The sequence below is a fragment of the Capra hircus genome, assembly GCF_001704415.2.
Source record: "Capra hircus breed San Clemente chromosome X unlocalized genomic scaffold, ASM170441v1, whole genome shotgun sequence".
Taxonomy (NCBI): domain Eukaryota; kingdom Metazoa; phylum Chordata; class Mammalia; order Artiodactyla; family Bovidae; genus Capra; species Capra hircus.
In genome coordinates this window covers 14,862,773-14,877,746 of record NW_017189516.1, presented here as the reverse complement: position 1 = coordinate 14,877,746, position 14,974 = coordinate 14,862,773, and the positions used below count along the sequence as shown (strand labels likewise).

The 14,974-nt window shown below is 40.0% G+C and overlaps 1 protein-coding gene across 3 annotated transcripts; it reads right to left on the bottom strand.

The window, feature by feature from the left end:
• Nucleotides 1–7,669: 7,669 nt before the first annotated feature.
• Nucleotides 7,670–13,356, bottom strand: LOC102173088 (diphosphoinositol polyphosphate phosphohydrolase 3-beta). Of its 3 annotated transcripts, XM_018044033.1 has the most exons (4): nucleotides 13,045–13,356; nucleotides 12,243–12,798; nucleotides 9,921–9,999; nucleotides 7,670–8,455 (listed from the first exon to the last, which is right to left on the bottom strand). In XM_018044033.1, coding segments are annotated over exons 2-3 (495 nt in total). In that variant the 5' UTR covers nucleotides 12,737–12,798; nucleotides 13,045–13,356; the 3' UTR covers nucleotides 7,670–8,455; nucleotides 9,921–9,998. The 3 variants fall into 3 exon arrangements, with proteins under 3 accessions (XP_017899522.1, XP_017899521.1, XP_017899523.1); XM_018044032.1 differs by lacking the exon at nucleotides 13,045–13,356 and having other exon boundaries at nucleotides 12,243–12,901; XM_018044034.1 differs by lacking the exons at nucleotides 9,921–9,999; nucleotides 13,045–13,356 and having other exon boundaries at nucleotides 12,243–12,901.
• Nucleotides 13,357–14,974: the final 1,618 nt, after the last annotated feature.

The following is a 14,974-nucleotide window of genomic DNA, read 5'->3' as shown; positions in this document are numbered from 1 at the left end:
ATCGATAGGAGCTCATTAAATGCCTACATACCTACCACTGAAACCAAGCACCACCCATGGGCCAACAAGTTCTAGAGCAAGATATACCACGCAAATTCTCCAGCAACACAGGAACATAGCCCTGAGCTTCAATATACAAGCTGCCCAAAGTTACACCAAACCCACTGACATCTCAAAACTCATTACTGGACATTTCATTGCACTCCAGAGAGAAGAAAATCCAGCTCTACTGACCAGAACACTGACACAAGATTCCCTAAGCAGGAAACATTGACACGCCACCCCATCCAACTCCAACCACAGTGAGGAAGCTCCACAATAAAGAGGAACCACAAACTGCCAGAATACAGAAGTGAAGTAAAGTGAAGTGAAGTGAAGTCACTCAGTCGTGTCCAACTCTTTGCGAACACATGGACTGTAGCCAACAAGGCTCCTCTCTCCATGGAATTTTCTAGCAAGAGTACTGGAGTGGGTTTGCCATTTCCCCTCTCCAGGGGATCTTCCCCACCCAGGGATCAAACCCAGGTCTCCCACATTGCAGGCAGACACTTAACCATCTGAGCCACCAAACACAGCAATATAAACAAGATGAAAAGGCAGAGAAATACCCAGCAAGCAAAGGAACAGGATAAATGTCCACCAAACCAAACAAAAGAGGAAGAGATAGGGAATCTACTTGATAAAGAATTCCGAATAATGATAGTGAAAATGACCCAAAACCTTGACAACAAATTGGAGTTACAGATAAATAGCATGGAGACAATGATCAAGAAGATGCAAGAAAGGTTTAACAAGAACTTAGAAGAAATAAAAAAGAGTCAATATATAATAAATAATGCAATAAATGAGATTTAAAAAAAAACACTCTGGAGGGAACAAACAGTAGAATAACGGAGCCAGAAGATAGGATAACTGAGGTAGAAGATAGAATGGTAGAAATAAATGAAACAGAGGGGAAAAAGAAAAAAGAATTAAAAGAAATAAGGACAACCTCAGAGACCTCTGGAACAATGTTAAAATGCCCCAACATTTGAATCATAGGAGTCCCAGAAGAAGAAGACAAAAAGAAAGACCATGAAAAAGTACTTGAGGAGATAATAGTCAAAAACTTCCCTAAAATGGGGAAGGAAATAATCACCCAAGTCCAAGAAATCCAGAGAGTCCCAAACAGGATAAACCCAAGTCGAAACACCCCAAGACACATAGTAATCAAATTAACAAAGATCGCACACAAAGAACAAATATTGAAAGCAGCAAGGGAAAAACAACAAATAACATACAAGGGGATTCCCATAAGGATAACAGCTGAGAGAATTCAGCACCACCAAACCAGTTCTCCAACAGATGCTAAAGAATCTTCTCTAGACAGGAAACACAGAAAGGGTGTATAAACTCAAACCTAAAGCAATAAAGTAAATGGCAATGGGATGATACTTATCAATAATTACCTTAAACGTAAATGGATTGAATGGCCCAACCAAAAGACAAAGACTGGATACAAAAACAAGACCCCTATATATGTTGTCTACAAGAGACGCACCTCGAAACTAGGGACACATACAGACTGAAGGCGAAGGACTGGAAAAAGATATTCCATGCAAATAAAGACCAAAAGAAAGCAGGAGTAGCAATACTCATATCAGATAAAATAGACTTTAAAACAAAGGCCGTGAAAAGAGACAAAGATGGACAATACACAAAGATCAAAGGATCAATCCAAGAGGAAGATATAACAAGTATAAATATATATGCACCCAACATATGAGCACCACAATATGTAAGACAAATGCTAACAAGTATGAAAGGGGTATTAACAATAACACAATAATAGTGGGAGACTTTAATACCCCACTCACACCTATGCATAGATCAACTAACAGAAAATTAACAAGGAAACACAAACTTTAAATGATACAATAGACCAGTTAGACCTAATTGATATCTATAGGACATTTCACTCAAAAACAATGAATTTCACCTTTTTCTCAAGCGCACACAGAACCTTCTCCAGGATAACTCACATCATGGGCCAGAAATCTAGACTTGGTAAATTCAAAACACTTGAAATCATTCCAAGCATCTTTTCTGACCACAATGCAGTAAGATTAGCTCTCAATTACAGGAGAAAAAATATTAAAAATTCCAACATACAGAGGCTGAACAGCATTATGCTGAATAACCAACAAATCACAGAAGAAATGAAAAAAGAAATTAAAATATGCATAGAAATGAATGAAAATGAAAACACAACAACCCAAAACCTGTGGGACACTGTAAAAGCAGTTGCTAAGGGGAAGGTTCATAGCAATACAGGCTTGCCTCAAGAAACAAGAAGAAAGTCAAATAAATAACCTAACTCTACACCTAAAGCAACTAGAAAAGGAAGAAATGAAGAACCCCAGGGTTAGTAGAAGGGAAGAAATCTTAAAAACTAGGGCAGAAATAAATGCAAAAGAGACCATGACAAAGATCAACAAACCCAAAAGCTGGTTCTTTGAGAAGATAAATAAAATTGACAAACCATTAGCCAGACTCATCAAGAAACAGAGAAAAATCAAATCAACAAAATTAGAAATGAAAATGGAGAGATCACAACAGACAACACAGAAATACAAAGGATCATAAGAGACTACTATCAGCAATTATATGCAAATAAAATGACAACGTGGAAGAAATGGACAAATTCTTAGAAAAGTACAACTTTCCAAAATTGAACCAGCAAGAAACAGAAAATCATAACAGACCCATCACAAGCACAGAAATTGAAACTGTAATCAGAAATCTTCCAGCAAACAAAAACCCAGGTCCAGACGGCTTCACAGCTGAATTCTACCAAATTTAGAGAAGAGCTAACACCTATCCTACTCAGACTCTTCCGGAAAATTGCAGAGGAAGGTAAACTTCCAAACTCATTCTATGAGGCCACCATCACCCTAATACCAAAACCTGATAAAGATGCCACAAAAAAAGAAAACTACAGGCCAATATCACTGATGAACATAGATGCAAAAATCCTTAACAAAATTCTAGCAATCAGAATCCAACAACACATTAAAAAGATCATACATCATGACCAAGTGGGCTTTATCCCAGGGATGCAAGGATTCTTCAATATCCACAAATCAATCAATGTAATACACCACATTAACAAATTGGAAAATAAAAGCCATATGATTACCTCAAAAGATGCAGAGAAAGGCTTTGACAAAATTCAACATCCATTTATGATAAAACCCCCCAGAAAGCAGGAATAGAAGGAACATACCTCAACATAATAAAAGCTATATATGACAAACCCATAGCAAACATTATCCTCCATGGTGAAAAATTGAAAGAATTTCCCCTAAAGTCAGGAACAAGATAAGGGTGCCCACTTTCACCACTACTATTCAACATAGTTTTGGAAGTTTTGGCCACAGCAATCAGAGCGGAAAAAGAAATAAAAGGAATCTAGATTGGAAAAGAAGAAGTAAAACACTCACTGTTTGCAGATGACATGATCCTCTACATAGAAAACCCTAAAGACTCCACCAGAAAATTACTAGAGCTAATCAATGAATATAGTAAAGGTGCAGGATATAAAATTAACACACAGAAATCCCTTGCATTCCTATACACTGACAATGACAAAACAGAGAAATTAAGGAAACGATTCCATTCACCATTGCAATGAAAAGAATAAAATACTTAGGAATGTGTCTACCTAAAGAAACAAAAGACTGATATATAGAAAACTATAAAACAGTAGTGAAAGAAATCAAAGAGGACACTAATAAATGGAGAAACAGACCATGATCATGGATTGGAAGAATCAGTATAGTGAAAATGAGTATACTATGCAATGCAATCTATAGATTCAATGCAATCCCTATCAAGCTACCAATGGTATTTTTCACAGAGCTAGAAGAAATAATTTCACAATTTGTATGGAAATACAAAAAACCTCGAATAGCCAAAGCAATCTTGAGAAAGAAGAATGGAAATGGAGTAATCAACCTGCCTGACTTCAATCTCTACTACAAAGCCACAGTCATCAAGACAGTATGGTACTGGCACAGAGACAGAAATATAGATCAGTGGAACAAAATAGAAAACCTAGAGATAAATCCATACACCTATGGACACCTTATCTTTGACAATGGAGGCAAGAATATACAATGGAGAAAAAACAATCTCTTTAACAAGTGGTGCTGGGAAAATTGGTCAACCACTTGTAAAAGAGTGAAACTAAATCACTTTCTAACACCATACACAAAAATAAAGTCAAAATGGATTAAGATCTAAACATAAGACCAGAAACTATAAAACTCCTAGAGGAAAACATAGGCAAAACGCTCTCTAACATAAACCACAGCAGGATCCTCTATGACCCACCTCCCAGAATATTGGAAATAAAAGCAAAAATAAACAAATGGGACCTAATTAAAATTAAAAGCTTTGGCACAATGAAGGAAACTATAAGCAAGGTGAAAAGACAGCCTTCAGAATGGGAGAAAATAATAGCAAATGAAGCAACTGACAAAAAATTAATCTCAAAAATATACAAGCAACTCCTACAGCTGAATTCCAGAAAAATAAATGACCCAATCAAAAAATGGGCCAAAGAACTAAACAGACAGTTCTCCAAAGAAGATATACAGATGGCTAACAAACATATGAAAACATGCTCAACCTCACTCATTATCAGAGAAATGCAAATCAAATCCACAATAAGGTACCATCTCACGCCAGTCAGAATGGCAGCTATCCAAAAGTCTACAAGCAATAAATGCTGGAGAGGGTGTAGAGAAAAGGGAACCCTCTTACACAGTTGGTGGGAATGCAAACTAGTACAGCCACTATGGAGAACAGTGTGGAGATTCCTAAAAAACTGGAAATAGAACTGCCATATGACCTAGCAATCCCACTGCTGGGCATACACACTGAGGAAACCAGAATAGAAAGAGACACGTGTACCCCAATGTGCATTGCAGCACTATTTATAATAGCCAGGACATGGAAGCAACCTAGATGTCCATCAGCAGACGAATGGATAAGAAAGCTGTGATATATATACACATAATGTAATATTACTCAGCTGTTAAAAAGAATGCATTTGAATTAGTTCTAATAAGGTGGATGAAACTGGAGCCTATTATACAGAGTGAAGTAAGCCAGAAAGGAAAACACCAATACAGTATACTAACACATATATATGGAATTTAGAAAGATGGTAACGATAACCCTGTATGCCAGACAGCAAAAGAGGCACAGATGTATAGAACAGTCTTTTGGACTCTGTGGGAGAGGGTGAGGAGAGGATGCTATGGGAGAATGGCATTGAAACATGTGAATTATCATATGTGAAATGAATTGCCAGTCCAGGTTCGATGCATGATACAGCGTGCTTGGGGATGGGGCACTGGGATGGCCCAGAGGGGTGGTATGGGGAGGGAGGTGGGAGGTGGGTTCAGGATGGGGAACACATGTACACCCATGGCAGATTCATGTCAATGTATGACAAAACCAATACAATATTGTAAAGTAAAAAAATAAATTAGAAAATAAAAAAAAGATCACAACCTTTACTATCTTATTCTTGTATAAAGATCTCCACACAGGGCTTGCTAGCCTAGGCTGCAGCTCTCTCATGGCTAAATAAATACATAAAAGAAGCCTGCATTCCTCCCTTCATCAAGACTTGATAGAAAACTTGGTCTGGATTTGACACCCAAGTTTTGTGCCATGCCTGTGCACTTGTACAGAAAAGTAGCAAAAATTCCATGACAGCCCTGTGCAGTGTGCTGTACTTAGTCGCTCTGTTGTGTCTGACTCTTTCCAACTTCATGGACTGCAGCCTGCCAGGTTCTTCTGTCCAAGGGGATTCTCCAGGCAAGAATACTAGACTGGGTTGCCATTCCCTCCTCCCAGGGATCTTCCCAACCCAGGGATCGAACCCAGGTCTCCTGCATTACAGGAGTATTCTTTACCATCTGAGCCACCAGGGAAGCCCATAACAACCATGAGCAGTACCCTAAAACACTCTGAGGAACAGCAAGGTGCCGGTGTTGTATGTGTTTAACAATAAAGGGGTCATGGATATGGGAACTATTCTGGGGGAAGGGGTTCATCTATGCCATCTGTGTCTGGGTTACATATGTTTATATTTGAAAAGAAAAATGGTTAGAATACACACACATTTATTTTCAAGCATAGTTATTCTTGGTAGGGGGATCATGTGTGATTTTTGATTCATTTATTTGGGGGGGGAATTTTCCAACTTTTATGAAATTAAGATGAATTAACTTTGTAATGAGGAAAAAAATTTCAGCTTTTAAAACTAAATTATAGAATGGGGAGTGGAACCTAAGCTATGTCCACCAGTAGTGTTCAAAGCTGTCTGGTCATTTTGACATACTGATGCAACTAAAAGTCTTTTTACATGTAGAGCGGAGAGACCTCTGAGGAAAGAATTCACAATTAGGGAAGAGAAAGTCTGCCAACATGTTAGCTCAGGAACAAAACCTAGGTTTTTTGAGGGGAGGAGAGGTTCTGGCTGTATGGGCTGTTGACTGATCTTCCAACCAACCTTCTCAAGTCTTAAGGACACAGGGAGGAGGCCTATAATTATACTCTGAAGAATTTTTTTCAATTTTTATTATGAAAAATCTCAAACATATACAAAAGTATAGAGACTAGTATAACGAACTCCCAAATATCCATCACCCAACTTCAATAATTTTCAATTTATTGCCAATTTCGTCTATATGCTTACCCCATCTAAGCATATCTTTTCATCTGTTAAATTTACAGTATATTTCCCTAAAAGATAAGGATTTTAAAAATATAACCACAGTACCATATCATACCTAAAAATATCCCAATACACCAGGGAGATGTGTTTTTATTTCAAATTCTATAAAAATTGGGGAAATAATCAATACATTTCACTGGTACCATGTGGAAGGGTATAACACTCAAATGGAGCCCAATCTTTTTTCCGATTTTACTGCTTTACAATGCAAAAGAAAGAAAACTACCTTATTAAGGTCACTCTAGGGCCTCTGTAGGAAGATGAGGAAGAGTGCTAACATCACAAACCCATGGCAGAACTCCACAAAATTTCCTCTAAACAGCTCTGTCATTTTCTTAAAGTTGCTCTCTTGGAGGTAGCTGACCCAAGTCATCTCTAAATCTTTTAATTTTCAGCACCCTCCTAGAAGTCCCCTCACCCTTGACTTTTCCAGGTGACAACAATGTAGCTCTCTTTCATTGCTCTGCATTCTCAAATACAGAATCCAGTTGGGATGAGAATCTAGCTGAGTGTATTGGAAAAGGGGATGAAAACTGTGGCCAATTGAATCAGTGAGAGATAATAAAGAAACCTAGGCAAACTAAGTGGCATGATTAACTTTGGAAACTGCCTGTAGCAGTTTTTGTTGCCTCTGACATCAAATAATACAGTATACTGAATCTGTAAAATTAGAAAAACAATCTTTTCTTCAAATAAATGTTAAGATTACATGAAAGAAGTGGTTGCTGCTGCTGCTGCTAAGTCACTTCAGTCGTGTCCGACTCTGTGCAACCCCATAGATGGCAGTCCACCAGGCTCCCCCATCCCTGGGATTCTCCAGGCAAGAACACTGGAGTGGGTTGCCATTTCCTTCTCCAATGCAAGTGGTTAGGGCAGTGCAAAAACATTATTATTTGTATATTGTAAAATTTTTATAAAAAGCACATCATCTTATTATGTTCATTGTATTTATTTTTATAATTAGTTTTACAGCAAGTGGTATTCTTGAATAAAATTTTAAGCAAATTAACAACAGTACAAAAACACTGAAGTTGTTACACAAAGGACTGATTCTATAAAATTTTGCCCTAAGTGATGTAAAAACTGTGCTAGCCACTGCATGGTATGACATAGCAATAGGAGTAGTAATTCTTGTCCTTGAATATCCTAAAACTGCCTTGAAAAGTTTCCAAAATGTCTTATTCAGAAAAGCCACACACGTGGTGCCTGGAGAGCATATAGCACCAGATTGGAAGGGGAATGTTTTGCCATTATAATTATATGTAGTGATTATAAAATATTAATTGAATTAAAGAAACTTCAGTGATGTCAACCATATTTCAAGTAGTGTCTCAGGTGCAGAATATGCAAAGAATAAGGAGACGTGGTTCTTGCTTTCAAGGATATCATAGTCCAATAAAGAAGGCAGACATATCAATAAAAAAGCACAACAAAAGGCTACAGGTACTGAATAAGAGTCTGTTCATGTACAACAGTACAATCACCAGGGCAAGAGAAGTCAGCAAAACAGACAGGGAAGGAGTATCTCAAGATGCAGGAAGAAAACCAGACGAGCTGTCTCTTTGGAAGCATGGAAGTGCTCACCTATACTTGACAATTCCATTTATTAATGGTTCACATCAATGATTCTTTCAAACAATCCTGGACATCTTTGCTGTTCATCTGGAGAAACAAACCAACATAAAATTAGAAGGCTTATACTAATGTAACAATTCTTCCAATTGATAAATTTACAAAGGCTTTATTATCTGCATCATTCACTTCACATTTGGAAAGCCTTCCCAGAATTATGTAATGCAGCTTCAATGTGAGTCTGGATGAGCAGCTGAGGAAGTTATAAGTCAATATATGTTACAAAACAAAAAAGTCTGCAAAGAAATGATACCAGAAGTTTTGCAAAAGGGGGAGTGGTCATCTAAGACATAAAAAAAAAAAATCCTAAATTTCATGTTCTGGACTGCAGGCTTATGGGAATTATTGGTTCCTAGCCATCAAAAAGTTTGTGAAATTTGTTGTGTAGTGGCCACACAACCATGCAAATAGGTAAGTACAATAAATTATAAAAACCATGACACACACAGGAGAGGGTATCTCGACCCAGGTCAGGAAAGGCTTCCATAGGAAAAGTTTATGAAGTGACTTTTTATTATCTTCAATTTTATATCAAAAACCCTGAGCATCAGATAGATAACTTGGCTGAAGTTACAGAATTAGCAGAAAGAAGCAGTTGAAAACTGCTCATAAAAATATCCAGTTTTACTTCAGTTACCATAGTGGCCTTTCTGATTCTCATAATGCTATTTGCCCATAAAATATTTAATATCTGTTAAATATAGTATAACAGTTTATCAGGAGACAACTACCAGGAAAATACTGGTGAAACTCTGGTAGTGCCTGGTGGCTTCCCTATATGGGACACCTGGAAGTAAAAGATTTGCCCCCCAAATATATTTGTGTGTGTACATATACAGACACAATTTATTTAAAAATTTTTATATATTATAGACATAGCACCAATTATTTTCAGTGTTTCTATGTATCTATATTAATCTCTAATGTTGTCTCTCTATAAATTAAAAGAATAAAATATTTGAGCAGCTGAAAATATATGGTGTTTATAAAACATGCAGAAAAAAATTTGATTCATTGCTGCAAACCTCAATTATCTATGGAGAGTACTCTTTTTCTCTTTTCACCAAGGGGAAGGCTGAAAAACCAAACAAACAACATATAAGTGACTTTTTAACACTCTTAGAAGGGAAAAAAAAAATCAACTGTACATCAATCTTTGGAGCGCTGAGGTGGTAGAAATTTTCTACATGATCTCTGCTCATCTGTTTAGCTTGAAAGCCTTGGTCTTAAAGAGAAAAAGAGAAGTCTCCTTGGAGCTTTAAACTATTTCAACTAGGCTAAGTTCCAGAGAATATTTCACAAAAGCTACTTAAATGAAGCTAACAGTCAATCCTAAAGTATAGCATGACATATTCTAAATGTTTCTGGCAAAAGCAAACAAACCCACAATGTATTTATACGCTAAATTCTTAACAACGGGTTAATATGAATACTGTATATTTTTGCCTTTGTCAGACACTTAATTTAAGAACCAAATAAGATGATGCATTATTACCTCTAAGAATAACAAGTTAAGGCTCCAAAGTATTTGTGACAGCATTTCAGATGGAAGGGGTTTTTATCTGCAAAAATATCTGTAAAATAAGAACCCAGCATATCTGCTGTGTTAATGTTAAGGTAGAATTTAAGAACCCTCTTGAATAACTAGGTTATTGGGGGAAAATATCTTTGGGTCTATTTGAGATTATATGAATAGTAAAGGTCAAGTTGTTTGGAATTAAACATATGTGCTCAAATATATATTTGATATAGATCACTTTTGCAGAGGGAAATTGAAAAATACACAACTATAATTAATCAAATGAAATAATTCAGGTAATAAACTGTCATTCATTTTTAAAACTCACTCATTTTTTAGTTTACTTCAATGGCATTAGTACAGAAAATGTTTTGCGAACTGAAACTTGCACTTTATCTGTACTTGAAAGTGTAATAAGATTTGTTTTCAAAATAGTAGTACCAAATTTCTTTAGAAAGTGAAACAGAACCCACTTTTTAGCAGCAATCATATAAGCATGCTATTAATTTATAGAACTAAAACGCAACCAAATAGAGAAAAATATTTGAGTATTTTGAGGAACAAACACATACAGCACACAAGGGAATAGCACAAAAGAGTATATGTTCTAAAATTCAATATAAAGTTTAAAAGCAGAACTACTCTATGGTCTTAAAAGATAGAAGGGCAGAGTACTGATTAGGAAGAGGAATGCAATGGACTTTTGAGTTACAGGTAATGTTATTAATAATTTCTGGATCTGAACTCTAGTTACATGTATTGCTCACTATGTAAAGATTCATTAAGCTGTAAAGATTTGTCAACTGTTCTGCATGTATGTTGCACAACAGTAAAATATGAATTAATTTAACAAAGGATAACCTCCATTAAATCTTAAGCAGTAATTGTGTTTAAAAACAGGCTACTTTCAGGACTAACGAAATGTTTGAAATAACTATTACTTTCTATCTTATTATATACTAGAAGGATGTTTTAAAAATGCTTAAGTATTATCTATCGAATGACTTTTTCAACCTGATGTCCAATTTAGAAAGTAGATTTTCCATCTACCTAACTGCCGACATGGCTAGAGGAATAAAGGTAGTTCCAGAAGACAGACCTATACATTTTAGATAGGATCCCTGATTTCAAACAAGTCCTGAAGCAAATGTTTAAGTAAGAGCTTTTACTTAGATACCCAAAAAAGATTGTCATGTGACACAAAACCTTATCCAAAATCTTCACAAGAGATTGTTCAGACATCTCAACAGTTGGAGAAGTCAGTAGAAGCTGAGTATCAAGAAAGCTAACTCCCTCAATTGGGATGAAATTACCATATAATATTCCACTTATTTGACTACTGATATTCAGACAAGTTTAACTTGACTATCACAAATTCAAATAGGCAAACTTTCTTTCAAGACTCGTTTATCCTGAGAGAACCATAGTTGTTCTAGGGCACTGAGAAAAGAGCAATGGAAGCTGGAAGTTGAGCATGCTAAATCACACTCGGAATACAGTTTTCATAATATGTACATTATCAGGACAGTATATAACAACCTTCTCGAGAGGGTGTTTACTCTATAAAATGTTATTTTGCTAAGCTACATTTGGGCTAAAAAGGTAATGGTTATTTCAAGTAAGAAATAAAAATATCAGTTATGAAAATATTCTGAAACTCGAATTAACAACATATGAATAAAGCAATTACTGAAAAGGGCAAATTAGAACACATATCTGAACATGCAATTATTGCTCAGTGCAGAAAGAGCAAATGATGTAAAATTTCTTAAATACTTTTTTGAAATTCAAAGCTGGACCGTCAAACCAATTCCCATCACAGAAGGACTTGCTGACAGGACTAAAGCTGTGAGTGAGAAAACAACTTAAAAAAAATTAATGAAAATGCCACACAACCAAGGTGATCAGATTTTAAAGGCCCTCAATACAATACAAGCCACAAGACTGGTACGAAAAGTACACATGCACACAAGCGCGTGCATGCACATACACACACATTCCAAACTCTGGGTGACCAGTTAAGGCAACTTAAAAAACCCGTGTGGCTTTGGCTTTCTGAAATGTGTTATAGTGCTACCAAGAAGCGATTCTGAAAGCATCTGAAAAACGTGCAAAGTGCCTGAAAACAGTGCCTGGCAACTGAGACAGTTTGCAAGCGTGATTCAGAGGTCTGCCAAGGAAACAAAAGAAGCCTCCCTCCTCCCGGTGAGAACGCACACGGCAACAAGAGAGGTGCTCCGGGCACTACTTATTGTCAGGTAGGCGGAAAGCAGAAGTCTGTGCACGAGCGGTACATACTAGGCATCGCCCTCCGGCAGGGACGGGGCCACGGAGTTTCCATTGGTTGGGGAACCGCCCAGCTTTAGTTTTTGCAGATATTCGGCATGCACGGGCTTGTGGCACTGGAGAACCTTGATCGCATCTTCGACTTTGAACCACTCTCGCTTCCTCCCAATGCTAACCGAATCTTCCCAATCCTCCAGAATCTCAGTGACAGTCAGTACATACACGTACGTTCTGTGCTTGCGATCTTGGTTCTGCTCGAAAATGCCCAGGAGCCGGCCTAACTTCCCCTTGACTCCCGCTTCTTCGAACACCTCGCGGACGGCCGCACCGCCCGGCTCCTCCTCGGGCTCCATGCCCCCGCCCGGCACGATCCAGCGGTCCGGGTACCGACTGCTACTCACTAACAGCACCTCGTCCTCGCGCTCGCTCCGGAAGCACAGGCACGCCGCCCGCTTCTTGAACCCCTCCGGGTCGTAGGTCCGCGTCTGGTTCGGCTTGCACTTCATCTTCGAGGCCGCCCGCCGCCGCTCAGGTCCCCGCCGCCGCCGGGTCGAGGGGCTCCAAGGTGCTGGGGAGAGAAAGAGCCGCGGGGAGGGGCAGAGAGTCAGAGAGAGGGGCCTCAGCCCTCGAGCCCCAGGAGCTCAGGGAAGATAAGGCGGGGGCGGGGACGGGGGCGGGGGCGCGCGAGGTACGTCAGTCGGTCCGTCCCCTGCGCGGCCGGGGGTCCCGGGCACAGACGCCAGAGTGGAGGAGGCACCGCCCCCGCCCCCATCCCCGCCTCCGCCCCGAGCCCGCCACTCTGCGAAGAGCCCACTCGCGTCTCCGGTGCGCGTCTCCGTGCGTCGCTCCTTCCCTCCTCAGCCGCCCAGACTGAGGCTGAGCGAGGTGATGCGCATTCGCGCGCGCGTCCGCGTCCCGAGGCACGTGCGCGTTCCCGTCGGAGGGCGGGGGTCTCGCGGCTCCCGCAGCGCCCGGCGCCACTGGCGCACAGCGCAGGCGCCTGGCCCTTGTCCGGCTGGGGCTGTCGGTCCCCCAGGGTGAAAGGCACCGCATTGTGACTTGGGCCAGCTTCTTTCCACGTGTGCCTTTGACCCAGACGTGGCTGTGGCGCGGCCGGACGTTTCTCTTCACCCTCTCCAGCAGGTCGCAGAAAACACACACGCAATCGTTTTACACACAGCACCACAAGACGGATGGTCAAGTGCATAAGGTCGTAGTCATCTTCCACAATGAAGAGTACCGGCTTACTTATAGGAAGGCCTCGGTTTTGTCAAGATGATCCTAGGTATTGGGCGAAAGAGTACCGAATCGTTGCTGAGTCATTTCGTGCAGTTTTGTTTTTTCAACAGGTTCTTCACTTGGCCAGGCACCTTGGCACAGTCCACGACTGAACAGCTTTCTTGAACCTACCCCTGTTGACATCTTACCTAACCTCTGGTCTCTGGTTTCCTCATCAGTAAACTCCTCACCTACTTGGTCCAGACCTTTGCACTTTAGGTCATATTCACCCAACAGCTGGAGAGCCACCCAAAGCAGGAATCTCTCCCCTTCACACACTCCACACGTCTCTTTCTCATTGGGAAGCACTGGTTGAGGTTTTGGGAAACATGCCTCTGGCAGTCCCTTCGCATTTTACATTTTGAGTTTCAGAAGCCTCCTGGCCTGGGACTCCAGCAAGGCCACTTGGTGATCTCTCACCTCTGTCTGCTGCTGTTGCTGCTAAGTCGCTTCAGTCGTGTCCGACTCTGATGGCAGCCAACCAGGCTCCTTCGTCCCTGGGATTCTCCAGGCAAGAATACTGGAGTGGGTTGCCATTTCCTTCTCCAATGCACGCGTGCATGCTAAGTCGCTTAAGTCCTGTCGGACTCTGTGCGACCCCATGGACAGCAGCCCATCAGGCTCCTCTGTCCACGGGATTCTCTAGGCGAGAATACTGGAGTGGGTCTAGCCATCCTATACCCTTGGCCAAGAAGTGGCCTTCCCACAACCCCAGATATAACAACCTAAAGCCTTCCCCCTGCATTTTATTCCTTCTGATTGTTTCCCTGCTCTCACAGTAACCTTATGGAGAAGACCTCTGATGTCCCCCACATTTTGCCTTATTGCAACTTAGGCATCTTTGTCTCTTTTACCTGCAGACACTCTGCTGGCATCAGGCAAGCCGGATCATGACAACTCACTTTTCCAAGGAAATAATCCATTCCTCAAGGGGAAATCGAATCGGAAAGGTATGTGGAAAATGGTTATGAAACATGCAGTCCGGTTTCTAAATAACAAGTTTGTTCAGCTTCCCAGGGTCTGTTCCACTCCGTGTATACCCAAATAGCCCATAAAAATGATTCTGTTCCTGGTGGCAAGACTACCCCCAATATCTTGAGCATAATATGACAAAAGTATGTGGGCATGATAGAACAAAACTATAGGAAGAAAAAGATAAGAGATATACAGAGTATCACCTGAACCAATAGCCATACTACCTCTAATGACCATATTTCAATGATGTATGGATGATCAAAGAACATTTGGTGGAATGCGACAGACCATGACCAAAAACAAACTAGGAGGACTTCCCTGGAGATCCAGTGGTTAGGACTCTGCACTTCAAAGCAGGAGGCACGAGTTGGATCCCTGCTCAGGAAAGTTTCCTCTGCTGCATGCTAGGACTTCCACCTTACCCCCCACCAAAAAAAAAAAAAAACAAAAAAACCCCACTACACTAGGAAAAAATATAAATTTCAGCAAGA